The sequence below is a fragment of the Cervus canadensis genome, chromosome 4 (assembly GCF_019320065.1).
Source record: "Cervus canadensis isolate Bull #8, Minnesota chromosome 4, ASM1932006v1, whole genome shotgun sequence".
NCBI classification, from domain to species: domain Eukaryota; kingdom Metazoa; phylum Chordata; class Mammalia; order Artiodactyla; family Cervidae; genus Cervus; species Cervus canadensis.
The window spans coordinates 46,311,651-46,338,160 of record NC_057389.1 but is presented as its reverse complement, the minus strand read 5'-3'; the positions used below and the strand labels follow the sequence as shown (position 1 = coordinate 46,338,160).

The following is a 26,510-nucleotide window of genomic DNA, read 5'->3' as shown; positions in this document are numbered from 1 at the left end:
ACATCAGTGGTTGGATTACTATGATGCTGAATGGTTTGCCTTGGAAAGGAGCCAAAATCATTCTGTCCTTTTTGAGACTGAACCCAACTACTGCACTTTGGACTCTTTTGTTGACTATGAGGGTTATTCCATTTCTTTTAGGGAACTCTTGTCCACAGTAGTAGATATAATGGTCATCTGAATTAAATTTGCCCATTCCCATCCATTTTAGTTCACTGATTCCTAAAATGTCAATGTTCACTCTTGCCATCTCCTGTTTGACCACTTCTAATTTACCTTGATTCACGGACCTAATATTCCAGGTTCCTATGCAATATTGTTCTTTACAGCCTCAGACTTTACTTCCATCACCAGTCACATCCACAACTGGGTGTTTTTTTCTCTTTGGCTCTGTCTCTTCATTGTTTCTGGGGTTTCTCCATTGATTTTCCACTCTTCTCCAGCAGCATACTGGGCACCTACCGACCGGGGGAGTTCATCTCCCGGGGTGCTAACTTTTTGCCTTTTCCTTGTGTTCATGGGGCTCTTGAGGCAAGAATACTGAAGTGGTTTGCCATTCCCTCTTCCAGTGGCCCAGACTAGCACGAACACACCCTCAGCCACTCCACACAACTGGACGACATGCCCAGAGCCCTGGTTGTCCCACTGCTCATCGTTGTTGAGCCTGTAAACCTTCACTGGCCACCAGGTGTTGGTCAACGTGCTGCCAGGGTCGGGGCAAAGGCCTTGCTGGAATCCACGGGAAAGGGGTCTTGGGAAGCCTAGAGCTGAGGCTGGAGGCAGCCAAGAGCGGAGGGCTTCCTGGCCCAGCTGCTGCCGCTGGCCACCATGGGGCCCTTTTGCTGTCTGCATGGCCCGCTGCCGGCCAGGCTCTGGTCCCCGTCTTTTCTCTCCTCTGGCTCCTCGGCTTTATTGTCCAGGCCCAGGAAGTGCGGCCACTGTGAAAGGGGTGTGCAATGCTTCCCAGCCTTTCACGGTGCTGCCACAGTAACTTGGGGGCTCCCGCCCTCTGCCATGGTCTCTGCAAAGCTGCTTCCCTGCCGTAAGTCCCCTCCTCAGGCCCCGCCACTCTACTTATAATTTTTACTGAATATTTTAACAGCTTTATTGCAGTATAATTTACATACAATAAACTGCACAAATTTAAAGTGCAGTTGATAACTTTCAACATGTATATTCACCAGTGACACTATTACCACAGTCAAGATAATGGACGGTATATATTACCTGGAAAGTTTCCTTATGTCCCTTTATAATCACTTCCTTCTCTCCTGACCTCAACAACCATTTCCAGGCAACCACTGATGTGTTTTCTGTCAGTGTAGATTATTTTAAAATTTCTAGATTATATAAACACAATGTTTTTTTTTTTCTGACTTCTTTCAGTATAATTAAGATTTATTCATTTTGTAGCTGTATTAATAGTTTGTGGGTTTGTTTCTCTGAGTAAATCTTTTTAAAGTTAAATCTTTAACTTTTTAAGTTTAAAGTAAAAATTTTAATATCTTTAAATTTTTAAAGAAATTTTTTAAAGTAAAAGAGAAGCGTAGATAAGACATACACCTCAAACATACTGAAAAGTTGTCATTCAAAAATGTTACTTAAATTTTTAAAATATATTAAAAAAGAATTGGCCTTACCTCAAGAGTCCCACTTCCGGTCGCCACCACATATGTTTGGTAGAAGTTTAAAAATATGACTAAAGTTTTGAAAAGATGTATTATTTCTCATTCATAAAAGCAACATATGCTCATTGAAACGTCTTAAAGAAAGTCCGGCGGAAAACTGAGCCACCTTCCACAAACCCACAGCTCAGGTGACTGTGCTCTGCGACGGTGGGCTCGCTCCTGGTGCTCAGATGTTCGACGCCCGGCTGAGACCCAACTCCCAGGGTACCGTCGTTCCCGCAGTTTCAGTTCCCAGTCGCCAGGTGGTGCTGCGAAGCCGAGCCCATGAGAGGGGAGGCGTAGCCGCCCGCGGGAGCACGTGACCCGGGCCTAGGGTTTGAGCGCCTGGGTCACGTGACGGGCCCGGAAGCGGCTGCTTGGGCAGTGGAGGGTGGGGATGGCTAGGGCTTCGAGCTGAGGCAGGAACTGGTGGACTGGTGGGCTGCTGCACCGACGTGGGAGCCAGAGCTGGAGTCGGAACCCAAGCGGTAAGTCCGCGCGCTGATGGGCTGGGGCTGGCGGCGGGTGGTCGCCTTCTGCTGGACCCAAGTCGCCTTCCTCCGGGTTTAGCAGATGCTCCGGGTCTGGCACCGACCGGCCTGGGCTGCGAGTCCTAGTCTCCTCGACTCCCCGGTGGCAGCTGCGGTGCGTTGTGGGCACCCCTCCCGGATGAGGGGTGTTCTTCGTGCTGTCTCCTTTGACCTCCCCATCCTGTTTGACAGGTGTGGGAACAGGTCCCGAGATGGGAAGGATCACCTAGGGCTTCTGCTGCGCTTTCTACAGTGGTCCAGACATCGCGGGGAGGTGACCTGGCAGTTGCGGGAGCCCTGCTGGGAGATTGCTGATAGCCGGTCTTTGGGTCATAGAATGCCGGAACTACCAGGACTCTGGGAAATTATTTTTTTGCAATCAGTTTCTAGAGCTGTTGAGGAAATCGAGGTCCAAGAAAAGGGAGGGGTTGCCTAAGGTCATCCAGTGAGTTAGTTGCAGCCCTGCGACTAGAATCAAGTCTCCCTGAACTCCAGCGGCTTTTTGCTTTTCACCACACTGCCTCCTGCAGAAAATTTGACAGGTGAAAAAAAACACCACCAAACACCCTTTTCCTTCGTTCGTTCTTCTCCCCCTTTCAGCTTTGCATTCTCGATTGCCGCTGGATCAGCTTGGCTCTGGGTGTGGTTCCCTCCTTCACTGTTACCCGATTTTTCTGCAAACTCATCATTCTGTAGGTTTTGTTTTTAACCGTCCTGCAATTTTGTGTAAGTCATCCCAAAATGTGAAATAAGAAGCAGAGTATGCTCTTGGGAAGGTAGGCGGCTCCCAGCTGAGGTTGTGCCAGTTAAACGCTGGCATTTAACTTGAAGAATGTCAAGACCTTTGCTTTGTTTTTAATGTAGCTTGTCAGATTTGGGGAATGCTGGTTATTCCGATGAATGTTTTGCAGTTATTTGAGGCTTGCTGAAAGAAGATAGTTTGGTGTAATGGAAAGAACCGAGATTGGGGAATTAGGAGATTTTGTTCTAGTTCTGACACTTGCTTTGCAACCTGAGATGACTCCCATCCTTGCTTGGGTTTAGGTTTCCCAGCCTGTACGGTGATGGGGTGGAATCCCTACCGTCTCCTTCTGCTCTGACATTCTCTGTATCTCAGTCTGTTTTCTAACTGGAGAGATCCTACCTCCCCCTCCGTTTGTTTCTTAATACAGTTGTCCAAGAAGCAATTTCCCTACTTGTTTGTAGGTTGCCATGAAATCCACCTCCTTTTTCTTCCTGTTTATATTAGATCTAAGCTAAATGCTGACAGCTGAAAATGATTTTGGCTTTTATTATTTTAAGTACGATCAAGGGCCTCTTTGATTCTTGTTGAGAGCCTATTTTACAGTAATTAACATGATTGTATGTTTAGAATGTGGTTTTTTAAAAGGTGTTCTTGAAGTCAAGAGGACACCAAAGGCTTGATCATTTGCTCTGAGTTTGAGACTGGGGTGGAGGCCTTATGCAACAGAGCCTGCTCTGATGATGATATTAAGTCCCTCTCCCTTTGTTTTCTGATTGTGCCATTTATAATTGTCTGCTCTTGAGTCCTTGTTTTCCCTTTGAAGCATGTATCTGTTCTTTTGGCCTCATCCCTGTGGCAGCTTGAAGTGCTCAGAACTTTATCTATTTTAAAGGCAGTATAAGGAGGCGGATTCCATCTTTTGTAGTGTTCCGGAGATGACACCTAAGACCAGTGGATGGAAATACCATAAGAGAAGTGGTTTTGGGGTGAGAATGCTGCTGCTAAGTCGCTTCAGTCGTGTCCAACCCTGTGCGACCCCGTAGATGGCAACCCACCAGGCTCCTCTGTCCCTGGGATTCTCCAGGCAAGAACACTGGAGTGGATTGCCATTTCCTTCTCCAAAACATGCATGCATGCTAAGTCGCTTCAGTCGTGTCCAACTCTGCGACCCCCACGGACAGCAGCCCACCAGGCTCCTCTGTCCACGGGATTCTCCAGGCAAGAATACTGGAGTGGGTTGCCATTTCCCTCCCCGTTGGGTGAGAATAAGAACTTTTAAAAGAAGTGGTGCTCTAGCATGTTGCAACACAGAGTATGACAGTCCCTATCACTAGAGGTCATTGTCACTGGGCAATTACTTTTGGGAATGTGGTAGGCAGAGGATCAGACAAGAATTTTAAGTTTCTTCTAGCTCTGAGGTTATATGAAATTCTAGGACTGGACTTGTTAGCAGGTGGGATGTGAGGTAGAGTTAGTGGAGCAGGGGGTCCACTTTTGTGCATGCTTTATTTTTCTCTTTGCTTAGATAACAATTCTCATGTTAAATGCTTCTGCGTTTTCTTTTTTTTCCCTCTCCCTCCTCCCTTCCCCACTGAGTGTCTCAGTTCTTTAAGTTCTTGATACCTCTTCCAGGATTAGATGCTGAGGAGACATTACTGTTAATGATATATTCCTTTCTTTCCACCCTGACTTGGAGTAAGATCCTGGAACTGGGCTGAGTGAATGGACTTTGGTTTCTACTTTTGCTGACTAGTCCTCATAATTTCTTCGAGAAGTATGTGACTACCCCCTAAGTCCTAGGCTAGCATTTCTTTTTTTCCCAGAGAGGAAGTTCACATTGAGTCTTAATTCAGATCTTGGAGGAATCCTGTACCTCCTTCCTTTGGCCAGACCTAACTGGGTCTGAGCACAAAAAGCTAGCTTCTATTTAATGAGTGTGGGGTCCACTGGATAGGGCATTCTGCATATACTAAAAAGAGTAGGTTCCTGATGCTATATTTGGTGCTCTCTCTGCTCTTTTCTCCCAGACATTTCTCTTGGAATCCTTGACACCCAGGGCCAGTTCTCAATGATCCTGTCTAGTAGGAAAGATTCCTCTGTGCTTTCCCTTTGCCGTGAAGTTCAGCATTCTGTCTCCATGGGTTACTGGGATGCTCTCGGCAGATAGAGCACTGTTTCTGAGATGGAGACCTGGCTCAGCTCTCCAGAGTGAAAGGATGGAGGAAGTCCTGTGGCACTTTATTTGTGTAGTGACTCCCTGCCTTGAACTTCCTTCTCTCTAGTAATAACATAGTTGTTACCATTAATAAGGGTCCATTATGCACCAAGCAACAAATTTAACATCTTTTACTTCTACATTCATAACAATATTGTGATGTAAGTGTTATTGATAACATTTTTCAGATGAGGAAAGTAAGACAAAAGGAGATTAGGGTCACATAACTAGGCTCTGATCTCATGTACTTTTTGTTATGTGGGATTCCCCCTGTAGACTTAGTCCTGCCCGAGTTCTGTTCCCAGGGAGATTTTAGGGAGAGTAGGTGGTGTGTTAGAAAGAACACTGGCCTAGGAATCTGGCATGCTGGGTTCTGATCCCAAACTGTTAACCAGCTGAAGCCTTGGTGTCCTCATCTATATCTGGGAAGCTGGAGCTTGGTCACCTGTCAGTCATGCCTGATGCTAATGTTTAGAGATTTTTATGATGGTGAGTAAAAAGTCAGTGTGTTTGCTCATTCAGCTGCTCCTGTGCAGAGCCTGCTGAGGTCAGCAGCTGTTTCGTGACTGCCCACGCACCACACTTTCTCAGGCAGGAGTCTCAAGTCAGGGGAAGTGATTCTGTGGTAGATCAGATGGAGTACTATCCCATGTCCTCGAAAACAAATCATGTGGATGTCAGACATTTTTACTTCCCTCCCTCTAGACCACATATAGGAACACAGTCTATGTCTTTGTTCATGTTTTTGGAATTCCAGCAATGGAGAAGAGAACGTATATCTAGAGAATTCACTGCTTCTCTGGGTTCTAGAAAATATAATTGTTTTATAATAATAGTAGTACTTTTAATCTGCATATATCACCAATCCATAAACTTTGGTAGGAGATGAGGCCTGAGGTGTACCTATCATAATAAGATCATATATATATATCTTTTTTTTTTGAGAGCTTTATATAAATCTGCCTGTAATTAGGATTGTCTAAGAAGCCTGTTAAATGCTGAGGGTGAATCAGATTGGGCCCAGAGATCAGTTTGTTTTAGCAGTTTTATTGAGATATAATTCACACAGCATACTATTCAACCATTTAAAGCATACAGTTTAACAGCTTTTCTATTGAATTCACAAAGTTGTGCAACAGTCATTTTCAGAACATTTCATCACCCCCAAAGAAACTCAACCCTTTAGCCGTCACCCCTTAATCCCTCCCAACTCCCAAATGTTCCTCTGTGACTGACTTCTTCCCCTTAGAATAATGTCTTCAAGGTTCATCCATGTTGTAGCATCTATCAGTATTTCATATCTTTCTTTTTTTTGCTAAGTAATATTCTGTTGTATGGATATATCACTTTTCATTTATCCACTCATCAGGTTTTTTTCCCCTCATTTTTTGGCTAATAGGAATAATGCTGCTATGAATATTTGTGTGTACATTTTTCTATGGACATACATTTTCATTTTGGTATGTACCTAGGAGTGGAATTGCTGGGTCCTGTCCACCACTCCTAGGTACATACCAAAATGAAAATGTATGCCTGTATAAAAATTACCCAAAGATGTTCATAGCAGCATTATCCCTAACAGCCAAAATTACTGGGTCATATGGTAACTATGGGCTTCCCTGGTGGCTTAGACAGTAAAGAATCTGCCTGCAATGCAAGAGGCCCGGGTTCAATTCCTGATTCAGGAAGATCCCCTGGAGAAGAAAATGGCAACCCAGCCGAGTATTCTTGCCTGCAGAATCACATGGACAGAGGAGCCTGGCAGGCTACAGTACAGTCCATGGGGTCACACAGAATCTGACACGACTGAGCGACTAACACTATCACTTCTCTTCATGGTAACTATGTTTAGCCTTTCAAGGAACTGCCAGACTGTTTTCCAAAGTGACTGCACCGTTTTACTTTCTCATCAGCAATGTAAGAGACGATTCCCTACAACTTCTCTGCATCTTTGCCAGTACTTGCTGTTACTTGTCTTTGATTCTAGCCATCCTGGTGGATGTGAAGTGATACCTCATTGTGATATTTGTTTCTCATTTACCTGATGGCTGAAGATATTGAGTATCTTTTCATATGTTTATTGACTTTTTTCACATCTTCTGTGAAACAGCTATTCAGGTCCTTTGCCCATTTTTAAATTGGGTTTCATTTTGTTATTGAATTATAATAGTTGTTTATATGTTCTGGGCACAAGTTCCTCATCAGAAATACAATTAATAGAAAATTTTTCCTATTCTGTGGGTTGTTTTTCACCTTCTTGGTGGTGTCCTTTGAGGCATAAACATTTTAAAGTTTGATTAGGTCTAATTTATCTATTTTTTCTTGTGTTTCTTGCTGTCATATGTGAGAAACTGCTTAATTCATGGTCGCAATGGTTTATGCTTATGTTTTCTTCTAAGAGTTTTTATAGTTTTAACCTTTACATGTAGGTTTTTGATCTATTTTGAATTTTTTTTCTGAGGGTGGGGGGCCATGCTGAGTGGCATATGAAATCTTAGTTCTCTGACCAGGGATTGAACCAGTACTCCTGCATTGGAAGCACAGAGTCTTAACCAGTGGACTGCCAGGAAAGTCCTATTTGGAGTTAAGTTTTATATATGGTGGGAGGTAGAGTTCCAGTTTCTTTTTTTGCACGTGCATTTCTAGTTGTCCCAGTGTTAATTGTTGAAAAGACTATTTTTTCCTCCATTGAATTGTTTTGGCACCCTTGTCAAAAATCACTTGACCTAGGTATAGAGTTTATTTTTGGACTGTCAATTCTGTTCAGTTGATCTGTCCTTATGCTAATATTGTACTGCCTTGCAGCTTAATTGGAAAGTCCTCCAGCTTTTTTTCTTTTTTCCAGATTTGTTTTTGCTGTTTTGGACCTTTTGAATTTCCATATGGATTTTAGAATTGGCTTATCAATTCTTGCAAAAAGGGAGCTGGGATTTTGATAGGGATTCAACTGAATCTGTACATCAGTTTAGGGAATATTGCCATCTTAATAGTGTTAAATCTTCTAGTTCATGAATATTGGGATGTTTTCTCATTTACCTAGGTCTTCTTTAATTTCTCTCGACAGTGTTTTATAGTTTTCATGTACAAGTTTACACCTTCTTGGCTAAATTTCTTCCTAAATATTTGATTCTTTTTGTTGCTGTTGTAAATGGAACTGTTTTCTAGTTTGTTTTCACATTGTTCACTGAAATTGTATAGGAATACAACTGATTTTTGTATATGGATCTTATATCCTGAAACTTTGCTGAATTTATTAGTTTTAATAGTTTTTAGTGGATAACATTTTTATGTGTTTATGAGTCCCCCGTAGGAGTATTGTTTGGCTTTTGGTAATGAAGCGAACTGACACTTGTAGTGCCTTTCCCGCCCTCTTCTCTTTCCCCCTCCTTGACTTCCCTGTGTGCCCCAAAAGAGACCTACAAACTCATATAAATGGATTCTCCTTGTTGGAAGTCATCCTGTGTATTATACTGAAATTTGGAATAGAATTTAATCAGTAAATTAAGTTTGGCCAATCTGCTGTGCTGCATGTGGAATCTTAGCCCCCTGACTAGGGATTGAACCGGCACTGCCTACACTGGAAATTCAAGGAGTCCCAACCACTGGACCGCCAGTAAAATCCTATCACTGAACTCTTAAATAGCTATCTTAAGAACATTTTAGATTTTCAAAAGTGAGTTCAAAAATGAGTTAAGTATTTTCAAAACTATGAGTCTGATAGGTGGGGGAAAGATGCTCTTAAAGTCTTGATTATCAGTTGTCTGTTTTCAGAAATTAAAGAAATGTAAAATAAAATAAATACAAGGAGTCACTCATTCATCAGAAATATCAGAAATAAAAATGATACTATCCATGAATTCCCTGGTTGTCCAATGGTTAAGACTCAGCACTTTCACTATGAGGGCCCGGGTTCAGTCCCTGGTTGGGGAACTAAGATCCCACAAGCCATGTAGTATGGCCAAAAAAAAAAAATAAATAAATAAAATCCAACATTGGTAGGGTTATGAAGAGATAGGCATGTCCATATATTGCTAGTGACACTTTAGGTTAGTTCAATCATTTGTGTAGTAAAACCATTTAAAAAACCTATTCACCTAACTGTACTCCAAGGATATGACTTGAAAATTAAAAATTATGTGTGGGAATTTTTTAGCTATGATATAAGATAGTCATTAAAAGAAGCAGAAGCTCAAAATTTAACTGGGAGCTAGTGAAGCAAATTATTTTATTAATATAGTGATGGACCATTGTGTTACAACTAAACATCATTTGTATGTATACTGCATTGATTTAAGGAAGAGTAGATATGAGATAAGTGAGAAAAGACCTTAAAATAGCAATTATTGATTAGTTAAAAATAATTTTTCTATAAGGAAAAAGAAGAGCATTTATCAAGGTTATTTAAAGAGTTGATGTTTCAATTCAATTTTGGTTCGAAAGTAAACTTGAAAATATATATATATATATATATTTGTCACCCAACATGCAGACTTTTCTTACTTAGTACTCTCTTGAATCTAAATATTTTATGGAGATTTTTACTTTGTGTTGATGGACCACACATGTTGTATAAACTCAGTTTATTGTCCTCAAGAACCTGAAGAACAAGCTTGTTTTGAACTCTTAAATATTACATCCCTCATTTGGACAGTTAACAAGGTCTATTAAAACTCCCACAGGGCAGGAATTGGCAATTATAGCAGTAGATGGTGGAAACCAGATTTCATCACAGAGAACTCAGGGCAGGGTGGCCAAGAGAACTAGCAGTAAGTGGGGATACCTAGAGAAAAGACGCGGAGGCCTTGGTTGCCAGAAGAGCCCTAGAAGGAAGTAACCTCCAGAGAGTGATCACACCCACTCTCTACAGGCTTCATTTCCTGCCTAGCAATTCTGAGAAGGGCTTCTGCTTGGAACTTTCCAAGAATAAGATACACTATCTCCTAGAATGATCCAGTGATCCATGTGGACAACTCCTGTTTTGTTTTGTTTTTTTTCCTTTTTGGCTGTCATGCAGCATGCAGGATCTTAGTTCCCTGACCAGGGATCAAACCCAGTACCCCTGCAGTGGAAGCATGGAGTCTTAACCCCTGAACCAAGGACTCAGGGAAGTTCCTGGATACTGCCTTTCATACACACACACACACACACACATATATTTTAATATCTTTATTTATATATTTGGCTGCACGAGGTCTTAGGTGTGGCACACAGGATCTTTAGTTGTGGCATCTGGGATCTAGTTACCCAACCAGGGATCAAACCCAGGCCCCCAGAATCAGAAGATCGAGTCTTAGTCACTGGACCACCAGGGAAGTCCTGTGGATAACTCCTTTGAGAGTTGGCTTCCTTATGCCAAAGACCTGTCTCCCTTTACTTTCCACCTAATGATCCTGTTTCTGAGTAATCTTTGAGGCTCTAAAGGATGAATCTGATCCCTAGAACAGCTTTGAAAGACAATTTTTCTACCTCCTGAGTTTCCAGTTCTCCAGGTTGAACCTTCTCAGGACTTCCAACCATTCTTCATTTAGCTGCTTTCCTTCCCGCTAGTCATCTTGGTGCTGACCCCTGGCTATACTGCAGTTGGTCATTATCCCCTTTATAGTGTGCTGCCTGGAACAGAGTACAGGGTGTGGCAAAAAAAAACAAAAACAAAAACAAAAAAACAGTCTGTCATCTCCCTGGGGTTCTTTCTTGTAGTGAAACCAAGAATTGCATTAGCAGAATTGGCATCTATTGTGTTATCATTGATTTCTGTGGAGCTTATCATCAACTAAAACCTGTAAGTAGCATTATTCTCCTTTTTCAACATGCACAGTTGCCAAGCCACATCTTCCACATCCTGCGGTTGTTCACTGGACTTTTGATCTATAGATTTGAGCTTCTTTCTGAGCAGTTTTCTAAGTGATAATCTGCTGTGGGTCACTTCAGTTTTTACAGTGACGTGAGGAGGCTTCTTAACAGTGTTTGAAATAAATTGAGCGTCCGTACCAAGAGTGGTTTCTTGGTTGATGGGGAGGGATTGGGGAACTTGTCAGTGCCTGTTTTCTGTTCCTCTCCCTTGGTAATATGCAGGGTTCACCTGGAAGGCTTCTGTTCCTCAGACGCTTTGGGTATGTTGGAAGAGACTCAAAAGTAGCCATTGCTTGCATAAAGAATTACATTGATTACTGGAAGAGGTACTGAGAGATAGGTTAGTATACCATACCCCCACACCCAAATTTTTAGCATTTGGAACTAAGACCTGAGAGGCAAATAAGAATTGCTTCTTATTGCTTCACTGAGCAAACTAGTGATAAGAGGCAACTTTAGCACCCAGGTCTTCTGACATGCTTTCCTAGTGGTTCAGATGGTAAAGAATCTGCCTGAAATGCAGGAGACCCAGGTTTGATCCCTGGATTGGCAAGATCCCCTGGAGAAGGGAATGGCTACCCACTCCAGTATTCTTGCCTGGGAAATCCCTTGGACAGAGGAGCCTGAACAGGCTGCAGTCCATGGGATCGCAAGAGTCAGACACAACTGAGCGACTAACACTTCCACTTTCCACACTTCTGACATGCATAGATACTAACCTTAAAAAAAATTGTTTATTTACTTATTTGGCATGCTGGATCTTAGTTGTAGCACTCAGGATCTTTAGTTGTGGCATGTGGGATCTGGTTTCCTGATCAGGGATTGAACCTGGGCTCCTTGCAACGAGAGCATGGGGTCTTAGCCACTGAACCATCAGGGATGTCCTGCATAGAAACTCACTTAATCGATTTTACCTGAGTAGCAGCTTTCAACTGTTCACATTAAGATACTTTATAGATTTCCTCCCACCCCAGCCTTCTTATGAGTTTAGTTGCCCTAAGAGCTTAGATGACTCCTTGAATTCTTCCACCATGTGAGTAAATGATGCCCTCTTAGATGCTTAGCAAGGTCAGCTCTGGTGGTGAAGTGAGGCAGGATCCTCTCTGGGACTTCCAAGTCCTTTGCTGGCTTTCTGCCAAGCACTTTTTTCATGAGGTTATGTGATTGGTGGGAGAAAATGAGATCACCCTGGATCACTCAGGTACCAGGTGGGGTCCGAAGAATCCCCAGGGGCTGGACTTCTGGGAGCACTTGACACAGAGCTTTCTAGTCGCTGGCAGCTAATGTTATGTCAGGTGGGACAGCACGTTGTGATTGCCCTCAGAGGTCCTGTCTCCTCCCGGGCATCTGAGGCAGCATATGAGACTCAGGATAGAGGAAAGCACTTTGTAGGCAGGTGATCGTACCAGTCTGCCAAGTGTCAGAAGGATTTTTATTTGTAATTTTTAATGTTCATGAACCTTTTTTTTTCTTTACTCAATTGCAGATTCCTGGAGGAAGTTGAGTCTCTTTCATTATGATATTTCATTACTGCAACTGGCAGTGTATTCAGTGATGTTTCCAGATTCAGGTGGAGTGTCAGGATGTATGTTTACTGCTTGGCTGCTACCTGGCTGTAGCAGAGCAGGTCCCTTCAGCTTTTGCGGGGGTTGATGCTTTATCTGTAAAATGAGCAGTTTGGAGTGACCTCCAATGGCTCTTTTAGCAACAGACCCTCATATTCTGGGAGCTTACACAGCTATTGGAATGTATACTTGTAGTGTATCTTAGTGAAGTCCTTGTTGTTCTCTTTTCTGCTGCTTAATTACTAAAACAAAGTCCACCCAGGGGATACCATCCTCTGTGTCCTTCCTCTGCATGAAATAGGAAGGTTTTCTTCTTCCACTATCTTTAAAAAATTGGCAGATCTGTTAAAATAAAAAGGAAGACGGGTGGAAGGGAGATGTTGCAACAAGGGCCAGTGGCGGGTACCTCTCATGCTCCTAGTCTTCCTCCGAGTTGCTTTTAGCTCCGTTTCTCAATATTCATGCTGGTTGCAAGAAAAGAGTCCTAGGATGAGGGAGTGAGTATACATCAAAGAGTACAGAACATACCAGAGGTCCTGGCAGTGAGAAAGGGAACATCTTTTGTAACTTTGGGACCTAGTGGAGAGTTTGAGTAGATTCAGATGATCTGGACGGGATTTCTGGACTGCAGAAGGTTCTTACTGTACTGAATGCATAGGAAAAATAGAATACAGCTTAGGAATATTTAGGTTCCTGTCCTTTAAGAGCTTGCTTTTGGGGAAGATGGATGTAGATAAAAAGTCACTATTGTTCGGGGTCCAAGAAATTAGCTCAATGGAAGGGGTTGTTAATCCCAACCTAAGGAATAGGAAAGACTACCAAGAGGTGCCTGTCTGCATCTCCTCCCACCCCTCCCAAGCAGTGCCTCACCTTTGTTCTGTCCTGGTGTGCTGGCAAATTTAGAAACTTGTGAATGTGGCACCGTCGGCTGGGAGGCAGAAGTCGAGTGAGCTCAGCCTGCCCGTGTGCACTTTGTACCTTTTTCATTTCGGTCAGTATCAGGCATTCTCACGTCTGTGATCCATAGTGCAGCTGTCACTGACTCTGTGACAATGGCTGCTTCTGCCCTAGAGCCGACCCCAGGCTTGGAGCTAGAGGCACGAGCCACTGGAGGTCTGAGTGCCACCCCTGTCCCTCCAGTTACCATGTCCACGCAGAGACTTCGGGATGAGGACTACCGCGACTACAGCTCCACCGACGCGAGCCCGGAGGAGAGCCCGTCCGAAGGCCTGAACAACTTCTCTTCCTCAGGGTCCTACATGCGGTTTGGGGAAAGCAACAGCACAACGTAAGTAGCTGCTCTGTCTGCCCGAGGGGTGGGAATCATATTCCCACGTTCTGTGTTAGTAACGTAATCTCCCTTTGAGTTATTTTTGCCCCCCGATTTTATCAGTTCCCTTCTTTACAGATGAGAGTAACACATAAAGAGATGAAGTGAGTGATGGTGCTGAGATCTGAGCTCTTGGTCAGTTAATCTCTACTCTGTTTCTTATTCTTTGTTCATTTCACCTGCGTTGGTCGCAGAAGGCTGGTGCTAAGTAACAGCCTGAACATAAGAAAAACTTCTAGAGAGAACATTCTCTTAATTTAGAACCTTGGGTCATCTGTGCTAGAAGCTTCAATAACTCCAAGTCCAGTACAGACAGTCCTTTGCAAAGTCTCCCCCAGACTTCTGTCCCCATCACCAAATAGCCAGGGCATTTGACAGAATAAACAGAAAGAGGGAAGAATAACTTCTCCTGCACTATGCCCTCCTCCAGGAGATCTTCCCAACCCAGGAATTGAACCCAGGTCTCTCGCATTGCAGGTGGATGCTTTATTGTCTGAGCCACCAGGGAAGCCCAAGAATATGGGAGTGGGAAGTCTGGGATCTTCCCGACCTAGGAATTGAAGTGGGGTCTCCTGCATTGCAGGCAGATTCTTTACCAGTTGAGCTACCAGGGAGGTCCTAAAAGATTCAAGGCGTTGGTAAAGAAGAGGAAACTTCCCTGGTACTCCAGTGGTTAGGACTTCGCTTTCCAATGCGGGAGATGTGCTTTTGGTCCCTGGTCAGGAAACTAAGGTCCCTCGGGCCTCACTGCCAAGAACCCAAAACATAAAACATAAGCAATATTGTAACAAATTCAATAAAGACTTTAAAAAAAGTTATCCTCATCAAAATAAATAAATAAAATCTTTAAAAAGAAAAAGAAGAGGTGATTTGCTTTGTATGCCCTTAGGAGGGCTTACGCCTTGTCTCTGGAAACTGAATCCCAAGTCTCATCTGGGTTAGTTTGGCCCTCTGTGGGCCTCAGTTTTTCCAAATATAAGATTGAGGACCCCCGTGTGAAGCTCTGCTGATTCACTCTTCAAATGAGAAGATTCAGAAGAGGTTTTTCTACTCCACTGAGTTGTCTAGTTCAGTTTTGAAGTCAGCAGAGCCCTAACATTTTCTCTGGACCGCAGCACCCCATCTTCTGCAGCCCTTCTGTTTATTTCTCAAGCTTTGCCATCATCCTCTGTGTGTTCCCTTGGGGGTTGGGTGTGACTCACTGAGGGATCCATTATGTCCTTGACTCACACTGTCCCCTGTGACTGCCCAAGGAGACCATGGGAGCTTCTCTTGGAGCTCATTACTGGTAAAGCCCCCCTGGCTGCAGTCTTTCCTGGTGCAAGGCATTTTCTCTAGTGAACTCCAAACTAGAGGAGACGGTCTGCCCACATTATAAGCCCTTCTCCACCTCTCGCTGGTTTTCTGCTCATAAAGGTTTCATCTCCATAGGATGGAACCTTTCTTTCTCCTGTGGCATGCTACTATAGATTCCCCCATCTGCTTGCAGTGTTAGTTGATGGAAAAGATTGCTTAGACCCCAACCAGCAGTAGTGAAAACTGTCTTTCCTCTCTCTTCCCTAACCTTACCTACCTCTGGGACTTCCCCAGGTGGAAGGAGTGTCAAATGCAGCCATGTGATGGCTTCTCTTCAGAAGTCACTCTGGTTACTGTAAAACACTTCTAAGCTTCTCTTTCTAGTTTTCTTTCCAGTTTTTGCTCCTTGTTCTTAGACCTCAGCTTGTCTATGCAGTGCTTGCCATATGGGCTCTAGATTTTCATTTTTAGAGGGACTCCTCTAAAGTTCACAGCCAATCATCTAGCAACATCAGGATGGTAGCTCATAGGTTTTGTCATACTGAAGACAATGCATGGCTGTTAGCTATTCTGAATCTCTCTTTTTTTTTCCACATTGGGTTGTAATTAATAGTCAACGCCAAATTATCTCCCATTGTTTGCTGGAGATTGACCGATTGGAATGTTTGATCAATGTTCTCTTGGCCTTGCTTGGGGATGTACTTTTTCTGAGGGCCCATCCTGCCCTGGTATTGTGAAACAAGGTAGGTGACCCAGGAAAGCTGCTCTCTAAGTGATAGCAGGTGTCACAAGCCCTTCACAAGTGGTGCAGGGGAAAGTACTCCTTTGGGACTTAGAGGATTGGTTGAGTGCTTGCCTGGGGCCTGGATCCCCAGAAGCGTTACTTGTAGAAATGTGCCAAGTATGATTAAGTGTAAGCTGATTTGGGACTTAGTTAGCTCTATAGGTGAGAAGTGTTAGGGACAAGTTTTTGAGCTGGGTTCCTGTTTCCTAGGGACTTACTCCACTGTGTTATCTAATTTGCTAAGGAACAAAGTATGTGGAAAAAATACATGGAACAAAGTACAAGAAGCAAAGTATATGCATGCACACCAGGCTCTTCTAGGGGATTAGGACTCAGTAAGAATCCCCAGTCAGGGGTGCAGATAGGAGCCCCAGGTGCTTCCATGATAATGTGTTTGGTGAGGTTATTTCCTAACCCTTCAAGTTATCAAGCTGTTGACTGCTTTGATGACGGCCTCAGATTTTACTCTTTCGGGCAAAGTTTTCTTGTTGCCCTATTGAGCTACATTATACTGCTCTCCACCGAACTTTGATACTTTTTCCCCCAGGCTGGCAGGCTGAGAAACCAGTTGACTGAAACCAGTCTTCGGTAGGTTATCTGGAGTTGCCATTTGCAAAGTATGGTCTTCAGACCCTTTGGGTGTCCCAGGACCATTTTAAGAAGCCCACGAAGTGAAAACTGTTTTCATAATAATACTAGATGTGATTTGCCTTTTCACTGTGTTGACATTTGCGCTGATGGTTCAGAAGCAACGATGGGTAAAATTGCCGGTGCCTTAGCATGCCTCAGGGAGGTCACACCAAATTATGCTCATCATCGTTGTATCTTTCACTTAAGCATGTCCTTGATGAAGCAATCATATCGCTAATTTTACTAAATCTTGACCCTTCAGTCCAGAATATTTTGTTAATATTCTGTGTGACAAAATGAAAACTGCACATGAAATACCTCTACTGAACAACTAGGAAAGTGTAGGTTGTTCAGATCTGAGTACTTGGCACATATTTTCTTGAAAATGAAAGTAATGAGACCGTCACCTCAGGAAAAACTATTAAGGGACTTCCCTGGTGGTCCAATGGTTAAAAAGTCACCTTTCAGTGCAAGGGACGCGAGTTCAATCCCAGGGACGCGAGTTCAGTCCCTGGCTGGGGAGCTGTGATCCCACATGCCGCAGGCGCAACTAAGCCAGCATGCTGCAACTAGAGAAAGCTGTCCAGCCACAGTGAAGATCCAGCACAGCCAAAAAAAAAACAGTACTGTTTGTTGCCAACAGTGATATTTGAGCTTTTGAGCAAAATCAGAAAAAATAAACTCATATCCAGCACTGTGACCTTGACAGCTTCCCTTTACATAAAGACTTGTCTAATGAGATTAGGGCTGATACTAATAAACGTGATTTTTTTTAATGTCGTATAATGAAATGTGCCAGCATTTGAAAGATCCATATAGCTCAGGGAACCAGTATCTCCCATATGGCCAAAGTATGATGTTGGGAAATTGTGTGTGGGTAAAAGATCTTTCAAGGAGCAAGATCGCCAGTGTATTTTCACATAGCAGAGTATGAAAAGGTCAGATTCCACATTACAGCTAACTCCTAAGAAACTATGTGTGTTGAGCTTTGATGTAGTATCAAATAAAAAATACCACAGTTGCCTGAACAGTCTATTAAGATACATTCTAGCTACATATCTGTGTGAGGGCAGATTTTCTTCAGGGACTTCCATCAAAGCAATGTATCACAAGAGGTTGAATGCAGAAGATAATCCAGCCATCAAACAAGACATTAAAGAGATTTGCAAAAAAAGAAAGGTAATGTGCTTCTCACATTTTATTTTTTTGGAAAATAGAGTTATTTTTTGTTAAAAATTGGTTATTTTTATTAACATGTAGTAAGTTTATTGTTATTTTAAATTAATACATATTTTTAAGTTTCTTGGTTTAATTTATAAAATATATATTGTATATATTGTACATATGTATATATGTATATGTGTATATACATATGTATATGTACATATGTATATATATGTACAATATATATATAGATAGATAGATAGATAATCAGATATAATCCATATAAGCAAAAACTATGTGGGATCCTCAATAATTTATAAGTGCATAAAAGGGTCCTAAGGCCAAAAAAGTATAAGAACTACGATTTGTTAGGCATCTTTTTCCCTCTTACCCCCATAGTTAAGATTCTGTAGTCCATGGAATTGATACTGTGATAACTCATATGGTTTTGGGTAATCCCAGCTCGTGGCCATTGGTGAAAAGCTTAATTTTGGAAGTCTTTTTGGTACAGTGGATAGGAGTCCGCCTGACTGCATGATATATGGGTTTGATTCCCTGGTCCGGGAAGATTCCACATGCTTTGGGACATCTAAGCCCATGTACCACAACTACTGAAGTCCGCGTGCATAGAGCCTGTGCTCCGCAATGAGAGAAGCCACCACAATGTAAAGCCTGTGCACCACAATGAAGAGTAGCCCCCACTCTGCGCAGCCAGAGAAAGCCCGAGCACATCAACGAAGACCCAGCACCACCAAAAATAAATACATTAATTATTTTAACAGAGAATAATTTTGGTCAATTGCTTAAGCCCTGCTGTTTCAGAGTTGAAGTATGCTGTTCTGGTCCACTCCTCTCATATGAGATGATAGGCCCAGAGGAGGGAAGGGAATTTTCATAATGAATTAATGGCAGAATCAGGGCTGGAGGGATCTGATCTCCTTTGAAACCCAGCCCAGAGGTGTTTGGGGGAGGCCTCTAGTAGGCAGGTAGTTTTGGTGAAGTGCTTATCTTTGCCCTTAAGTGGATTAAACATTTGCCAAGATAGAAATTTGACTGGTCCGTCATTCTGCCCATAATCTCCTGGTCACTGGCCCCTGATAATGGAAGAGTCACCCCTGGACCCTTGCCGTCTCTTTGTTTAGTCCAGGAGAGCACTCGCCTCTTCTCGTTCAGACTTGAAGCAGTTTTCTTGATCTTGCATGAGAAACTTGGGGACAGTAGGAAGGTCAAGAAATTTTCTTTCTAGAGGTAGAGGGAGAAAGGTTACCGAGAGTAAAATTCCTTTCCAGAGAGTGTAGACGGATCTTATTTATTATGGTTCTTACAAGTTAATGGGCTTCCCCAGTGGCTCAGTGGAAAAGAATTCACCTGTAATACAGGAGACCCTGATTTGATCCCTGGGTAGGGAAGATCCCTTGGAGAAGGAAATAGCAACCCACTCCAGTCTTCTTGCCTAGGAAATCCCATGGATGGCAGAGCCTGGCGGGCTACAGTCCATGGGGTCACAAGGGTCAGACACGACTTGGTGACTAAACCACCACCACAAGTTAACACATGATTTGCTTTCAGTTTCTACTAAATTGCAGTTTGGAAGACATATGTGGAAGCATTGTTTAGGAGGTATTTAGGTTATATGTGGAAAAGAATTTCCAGACAGTGCCAGGGACCAAATCTTGAGGAAGTCTGGGGCAAAGTGGTATCATGTTTGATCTTTTTCATGTGTCTGCCTTATTTTCCTGCAGACTTAATTAGTTTCTAGAGACTAAAGTTCACGTCTGATCCATGCAATTTCCACCATTGCATTAACACAATGTTTTACACGTTATAGATGGTGTTTGTTAAGTGGAAAAATAATGACACATGAGAGGCTTTCCAATTGCAGCTTGAGAGGGACAGTCTATAACAGCCAAGGGGAAACACTGTTCTCAAGGCAGAAAGATAAACTAGGTGACTGTCTGAAAAGGGCTTCTCCAATCTTAGGACTCTATGGCATTTGACTTTTTTTTTTTTTAATACACAATACACCAGGGACTGTGGGACCATATGACTTTTACTCTGTTCACATTACATAAAACTTTCTGATAGGGATTTGGGGCTTCTATTTTGTTATTTCCCCTGTTCTTTACTCACACTAGTGTGTCTGTCCTTCACAGTTATGCTTGGAATCCTCTCTTGCAATTCTGGATCTGAGTTTTTATAGTGGAAAGTTCCAGGGTGAAAACCAATACACCAGGAGCAACACCATACTGTCCCTCCAGTCTAATCTCTAAGCAAGGTGAACTCAGAGATGCCCTGGGGAATGGACATAGCCCAGTGACTAGAAGAGTGGGCTTGGGGGCTAGACAGCCTGGGTTTGAATCCAGACTCACACTCAGGTGTGTGACCGTGAACAAGTTGCTTCATCCTGTGTAAAATGAAGTTAATACTTATCTTACAGTGTTGTTCTGGGCTTCCCTGGTGGCTCAGTGATAAAGAATATGCCTGCCATGCTGGGAATTGAATGAGATGATTCATGAAGGTACTTAGCTCAATGGTAAGTGCTCAATAAATGTTACATCTTATTATTGTTAACCTGCCCTTTTCTGCCTTATTCCCACTTTAGATGGTTCCAGACCCTGATCCACCTGCTAAAAAGCAACATTGGCACAGGACTCCTGGGACTGCCTCTGGCGGTGAAAAATGCAGGCATCTTGGTAAGGGTCTGCGTCGGTGCAGGGAAGTATTGTGACAAATTTTAGGATATGGTGTGTGTGTGTGTGTGTGTGTTTAATTTACTTCATGTAAAACATTTTGAAATGGGAAGCTTTTCTTTTTCAAATGCAGTTGAGAAAAAGCAGGGTTCAGGTTTATTCATCTAAAGGTATGTATTGAGGATCTGCTGTGTGCCGGGCACTCTTCTAAATTCTTAAGACTATTATTAGTGAGTGAAATAGACAAAGATTCCTGCCCTCATGGAGGCTCCTTGAGGTAAGGAGGAGGTCCTGGCCGTTTCCATCAATAATATTAACTAAAGAATAACAGAATTCTCTCCATTTTTCAGTCTTTTCATGCCCTGCCCTTAGACAGACAACTCTGAAAATCTTATTTTTTTTCTTTCTTGATTCTTCCCCTGATAGACTGCCTGTCCAAAGCCATTCTGCTTTCTTTTAAAGTTGGAGATGGGGGATTCCATTGGTTAAGACTCTGTGCTTCCACTGCAGGGGGCACTGGTTCAAACCCTGACTGGGGAGCTAAGATCCCACATGGCTCGAGGCCAGAAGAAAAAAAAAAATCTTAACCAAATAAAAATGAAAATACAACATATCAACTTAAAAAAAGTTATATGGGAAAAATAAAAATAAATAAAGTTAGAGGTAGCTCAGAGGCTGGACTTGTCCTCAGCTAAAGACTGGCTTGTGCCATTACTCTAGACAGAACTCGCCCCCTCCCATCAGCCCTTAGCCTGTCTCTTCTTCCCCGACAGTCCCAGGAGCCTTCTATTCTGCTGAGTAGGCAGCAGTCTCAAAGCAGCCTACTCCGTGTCATTCTCCTCAGGGAGATTAATTCTCTAGAAGGCCTGCCGAGGTTCAGAGGGTGCCCTTCCTGCTCAACTAATCTCTGTGAGCACGTTTGTTTCTCGAATGCCCTGCTGGAAGTTCTGTCATTGGAAGGTACCCTAGTTACATTTTGACCATGTGCAAATTCCAGTTCTAACTCTGCTTGCCTGACTCTCCCTCCCTGGCCCGCGACGCCTGTCCACAGATGGGTCCCCTCAGCCTGTTGGTGATTGGCCTCGTGGCTGTGCACTGCATGCGTATCCTGGTGAAGTGCGCTCACCACTTCTGCTACAGGTGAGAGTGTTCCATGCACCTCTCGAGTGACAGACTGTCCTTCCAGGTTCCTTCCAGGTTCCGTTACCAGCGCCGGAAGCGAGCACTCAACACACATCACTCTCGGCTCTCTGTGCTAGCTGAGGGTGGCTGCTGGTTAACGGCCTTTCTCTGGAAGTTTCTCTGCCCTTTCTTAGCTTGCTGTCATCTGTCACATGGGCTTCCCAGGTGGCTCAGTGGTAAAGAATCTACCTGTCACTGGAGTAGGCACAGAAGACGTGGGTTCGATCCCTGGGTCGGGAAGATCCCCTGAAGGAGGGCGTGGCAACCCATTCCAGTGTTCTTGCCTGGAAAATACCATGGGCAGAGGAGCCTGGCGGGCTCCAGTCCATGGGGTCCCAAAGGGTCGGATGTGACTGAGCACACACATACGCCATCTGTCACACTAACCTATAACCAGTGTACAGAGACCATATTGTAGTTTTATGTGCTTTGTAATATGGCCCTATTGAAAAGATTTTACCAGATGATTGCTTAATTATAAGGAAGTAACTGTCCCATTGACTTCAAACTTATGCTCCTCAAAAGCATCAGACTGAGGACTTGGTGGTGTGCCTGGGGTGGCAGATGGGGAACCCACCCAGGTCTCCATGAGCTGTTTGTCCTGTCATTGTCATTGTCTGACCCCACACTGCGCCCTTCCCATCCCTTGCTTCCTCCCAGACTGAACAAGCCCTTTCTGGACTATGGGGATACGGTGATGTACGGCCTGGAAGCCAGCCCCGTCTCCTGGCTCCGGAACCACGCGCACTGGGGAAGGTAATGGGTTTCTTTCTTCTTTGCGGCTGTGGCTGCCCAGTGTGGGGGTCTTCAGATAGGGTGGTGAGGGGTTGAAGACCGTGTAGCTAATGGGAAGAACATTGCCTGGGCTCAGCTCTGCCAGTGGTCATTTGTGTGACCTTGAGCTGTGTGACCACTCCTCTCCCTAGGCCTCAGTTTTCTCATTGGTAAGACAGGAGGGCACTGGCCTGAAAGGTAGCTAAGGGCTCTTCCAGCTTTGACAGCCTGTGACCAGTGATGGTATTGTATCCCCTCTTTTGGTCAACAGACATTTGAACACACTCTTGTAAGTGGTACAAAGCAATTCCAGGTGTAGGGAGGATGGTTTCCCCATATTACATGGTCCTGGCTCTCCAGGAGAAGGAGAAAGATGTGTGGGAGATCTGTTGAGAACAAGAGGTCAGGGTGTACCAGTAGAGAGAGTATCAGGAACTAGCAATGCACTGCAGGGGCCCCAAGGGGGAGGAATCCTAAAGATGCTCTTGTCCACTGTGCCAGTGAGAAGCGTGCTTGATAGGTGCTTTCAGGGCTGGGCACTGGTAAGGAGAAGCAGGGCTTCAAGGGGGAGGTGAGGGGAATTAGAGCAAAAGGGTTTGTTAGGGAAAGAGATGTTTTAGGAGCTGACGTGGGAGGTGTTTGGATATTTCTCCTTCTGATAATTTTTCAGACACCTGGAGAGAGGTATTCTACTGTTTGTTTCCCGTTTGAGGCAATGGTACGTTTTGATGTAGAAAAGTGATAACATCAAGGGCTGGATCCTTTTTTTTTTTTTTAATGTTTGTTTATTTGGCTGCATTGGGTCTTAATTGCAGCACTCAGGATCTTCATTGCAGTGCATGGGTTTAGTTGCCCTGGGACATGTGGGATCTTAGTTCTCTGACCAGGAATCGAACCAGAGTCCCCTGCATTGCACAGCAGATTCTTAGCCACTGGACCACCAAGGAAGTTCCTCCCACCTTTTTTTTAAATTGAATCATATTAATGTTCTCCAGAAAAACTCCTTTTTGTGATCATAGGGAGACTTTTACCTTCACACATAGTAAGCGTCCTCCTGTGATGCAGGTTTCTGTAATTCTTTCAGCAAAATAATTTCTGGAGAAGCCAAGTTGCCAAGTGACCCCTGTTGGTTGGTTGGTTGGTGGCTGTCTTTCTTCTCCTTTCTCCTTTCTTTTTCTGCATCTCTGTTTTTTCTCTGTCCTCCTCTCTCTCCCAATCCCTCCCCCTCTTTTTCTTTCCTCCCTTCTTTCCTACATCCCTCCCTCCTTTCCTTCCTTCCTTTAATAAAATTAATGTGTGCTCATGGTAAAAAAAAAAAAAAGCAGCAACAACAACTTTTTTTAACAAGATAGAAAAAGATAAAGTGAAGAGTAAAAGTAAAGTCACAGTTGCATGAATATTCTCCTGGAATTTTCTGAGTATGTAAAAACATGTACAAAAAAAAATGTACAGATTCCTCACATTTTTTACACTAATTATCATACTATGCATTCTGACTGGCAACTCGGTGGGATTCTTTTTTTCCTTAAAGGTCTTTAGACCTTCTGTTTCAGCACACGTAGATTTAACACATTCTTTTTACCTGCTGTGTACTGTTCCATCTAAAATGGCCTATAATTTAAGCATTTTCCCTTTGATGACCCATTAGGTTGTCACTAGGTGGTGGTGTTGTAACTGTGCTTCAACCACAGGCTGTTTGGATATATCTCTTTCCATGTCCTTGTGTGAGAGTCAGTTGGCTTTTTGATCCAGGTTATAGAAAGAGACTGTGAAGGGGTCCACTTCTTGGGCTCTTATGCTAAGGGCTCCCTGTAGCTTTAGGACAAACATGATGAAATGGGACAGGCGGGCCATAGGGAAGGGGTAGCCAAGGGACTGGGCAGTGGTCCTTATATGTGTGCTCCACTCCGGCCAGTCCAGTCTCAGGACTGTCTCGGGTCTACCCAACTGTGTGTAGCATTCCTGGCATGCAGCCAGGAATGTGTTCTCAGGAACCACACAGATAGCGCCTCCCTCACCTTCTTCCAGGGCTCTACACCAGTGACACACTTCTCCTCTTAGCAGGGCACACTCATCCTTGTAACCTGATGGGAAGGGTCTGCGATGACTTGGGAGGAAGCAGTCTTCAAACCCCCATCTCTCTGGCTGTCTTACTTTCTATCGTTTGATCTTTTATCTTCCTTCCTTCCCCACCCACAGGCGCATTGTGGACTTCTTCCTAATCATCACACAGCTGGGATTCTGCTGTATCTATTTTGTCTTTCTGGCTGACAACTTTAAACAGGTAGGCCCTAGTGAAAAGAATGGCAAGAGATGAGTGGGCTTTCTGTTTAGGATCCCTCCCAAGCCAATTTTGTTCAGCATGAGAATGAGATCTTAACACTTTACACAGAACAGGGTCAGCGTCGTCTGATTTTATTTAAAGGCCTAGGACATCGAAAAACCTCAAGATGTCTTGCTGTCCTCTGGTCTGTATTTTTTATTATTCATTTATTTATTAATGGCTGTGCTGGGTCTTTGTTGCTGTGCACAGGCTTTCTCTAGTTGCAGCGAGTGGGGGCTGTTCTTTAGTTGTGGCATTCGGGCTTCTTGTTGTGATGGCTTCTCTTGTGGTTCGTGGGCTGTAGAGCACAGACTCAGTAGTTGCAGCGCATGGGTCTGGGTGCCCCGTGGCATGTGGGATCTTCTTGGATCAGGTATCAAACCCATGTCCCCTGTGTTGGCAGGTGAATTATTAACCAGTAGACCACCAGGAAAGTCCTTTCTTGTCTTTAGGTATGATGTGATCAATCCCAGCTCTGACAGTTGGGTTGCTAATGACAATTAGGAAGATCTCTGAAGATGGTTCCATGACCACTGACCTCTTATACGACCTTGTTCACACACTGAGCCTTTAGCCTAGAACCCCTTCCGGTGGGAGGGTCACTGGCCTTTGTCATTGGAGAGGCTGTCTCTGTTTCTCCCCTTCATTCTAGGTGATAGAAACAGCCAATGGGACCACCAGCAACTGCCACAACAACGAGACGGTGATCCTGACGCCCACTATGGACTCGAGACTCTACATGCTTGTGTTCCTGCCGTTCATGGTGCTGCTGGTGTTCGTCAGGAACCTCCGAGCCCTGTCCATCTTCTCCCTGTTGGCCAATATCACCATGGCAGTCAGCCTGGTCATGATCTACCAGTTCACTGTTCAGGTGGGAGCCCAGCCTTCTCACTGTGTCTTATAGATAATCAGAGATACAAAGTGAGGAAGTGAGCATAAATAGGGGTATTACTTACAAGTGGTGTACTTAGATTAGGGTTTCTTAGCATGGGCACTGGTGACGCTTGGGCCAGATAACTCTTTGTTGCGGGGGCTGTCCTATGCATTACGGGGTGCTTGGCAGCATCCTGGTCTCTGCCCACGAGTAGCAACTGCTCCCCAGGTTGTGAAAGCCAAAGTGTTTCTAGATGTCGCCCAGCATCTCCAGGGAGGGCAGAATCACCCCCACTGAGACCGCTAGTGTAGACTTTCTCCCCGTTAGATGATCATATATGATCACTGTATAAGATTGGAAAATACAGAATATATTAATGATTCTTAAATATTAAATTATAAGATTTATGTTTTTATACTAATAATAGAAGAATCATCTTATGATATAACAAGGAATGTTATATTATTATTTTACCACTCCCATTTTGTGTTTATTTGTCTGAATTCTAAATCTGGTGATCATTCCCCATCACATGGCCCATGTGGGCAGGTCTGTGGGGTGGTGCAGGAGAGGATATCTGTATATGGATGGGTAGAAGATCAGGCTGAGCATCTTATTTTTATATCCATGTTTCCCTTCTATTTCATTTTTTTACCTTTGTATTTTATACTGGAGTGTGGTTGATTAACAATGTTGTGTTAGTTTCAGATGTACAGCAAAGTGATTCAGTTATATATATACATGTGTATTCTTTTTCAAATTCTTCTCCCATTTAGGTTGTTACATACTATTGAGCAGAGTTCCCTCTGCTATACAGTAGGTTCTTATTGGTTATCCACTTTAAATATAGCATTGTGTACCTGTCAGTCCCAAACTCCCTAACTATCCCTC

The 26,510-nt window shown here is 43.6% G+C and overlaps 1 protein-coding gene and 1 long non-coding RNA gene across 4 annotated transcripts in view; one reads left to right on the top strand and one right to left on the bottom strand.

The window, feature by feature from the left end:
* Positions 1-2,786, bottom strand: part of LOC122439677 — a 32,848-nt gene extending 30,062 nt beyond the window's left edge. Inside the window, exon 1 of the long non-coding RNA XR_006268961.1 lies at positions 1,641-2,786. This is a non-coding gene — a long non-coding RNA (uncharacterized LOC122439677). The remainder of the gene's footprint in view (positions 1-1,640) is intronic.
* The window catches only part of SLC36A1 (solute carrier family 36 member 1), a 48,903-nt gene continuing 24,413 nt past the window's right edge, over positions 2,021-26,510 (top strand). The window contains exons 1-7 of one of the 3 annotated variants that reach the window (XM_043464914.1): positions 2,021-2,155; positions 13,713-13,860; positions 20,379-20,469; positions 21,518-21,606; positions 22,309-22,404; positions 24,622-24,706; positions 25,398-25,616. In XM_043464914.1, coding sequence (XP_043320849.1) covers positions 13,718-13,860; positions 20,379-20,469; positions 21,518-21,606; positions 22,309-22,404; positions 24,622-24,706; positions 25,398-25,616 — 723 coding nt within the window. In that variant the 5' untranslated portion in view covers positions 2,021-2,155; positions 13,713-13,717. Of the gene's footprint in view, positions 2,156-13,643; positions 13,861-20,378; positions 20,470-20,892; positions 20,947-21,515; positions 21,607-22,308; positions 22,405-24,621; positions 24,707-25,397; positions 25,617-26,510 lie in introns of those variants that run through there. The other 2 variants (XM_043464913.1, XM_043464915.1) reach the window with 2 other exon arrangements.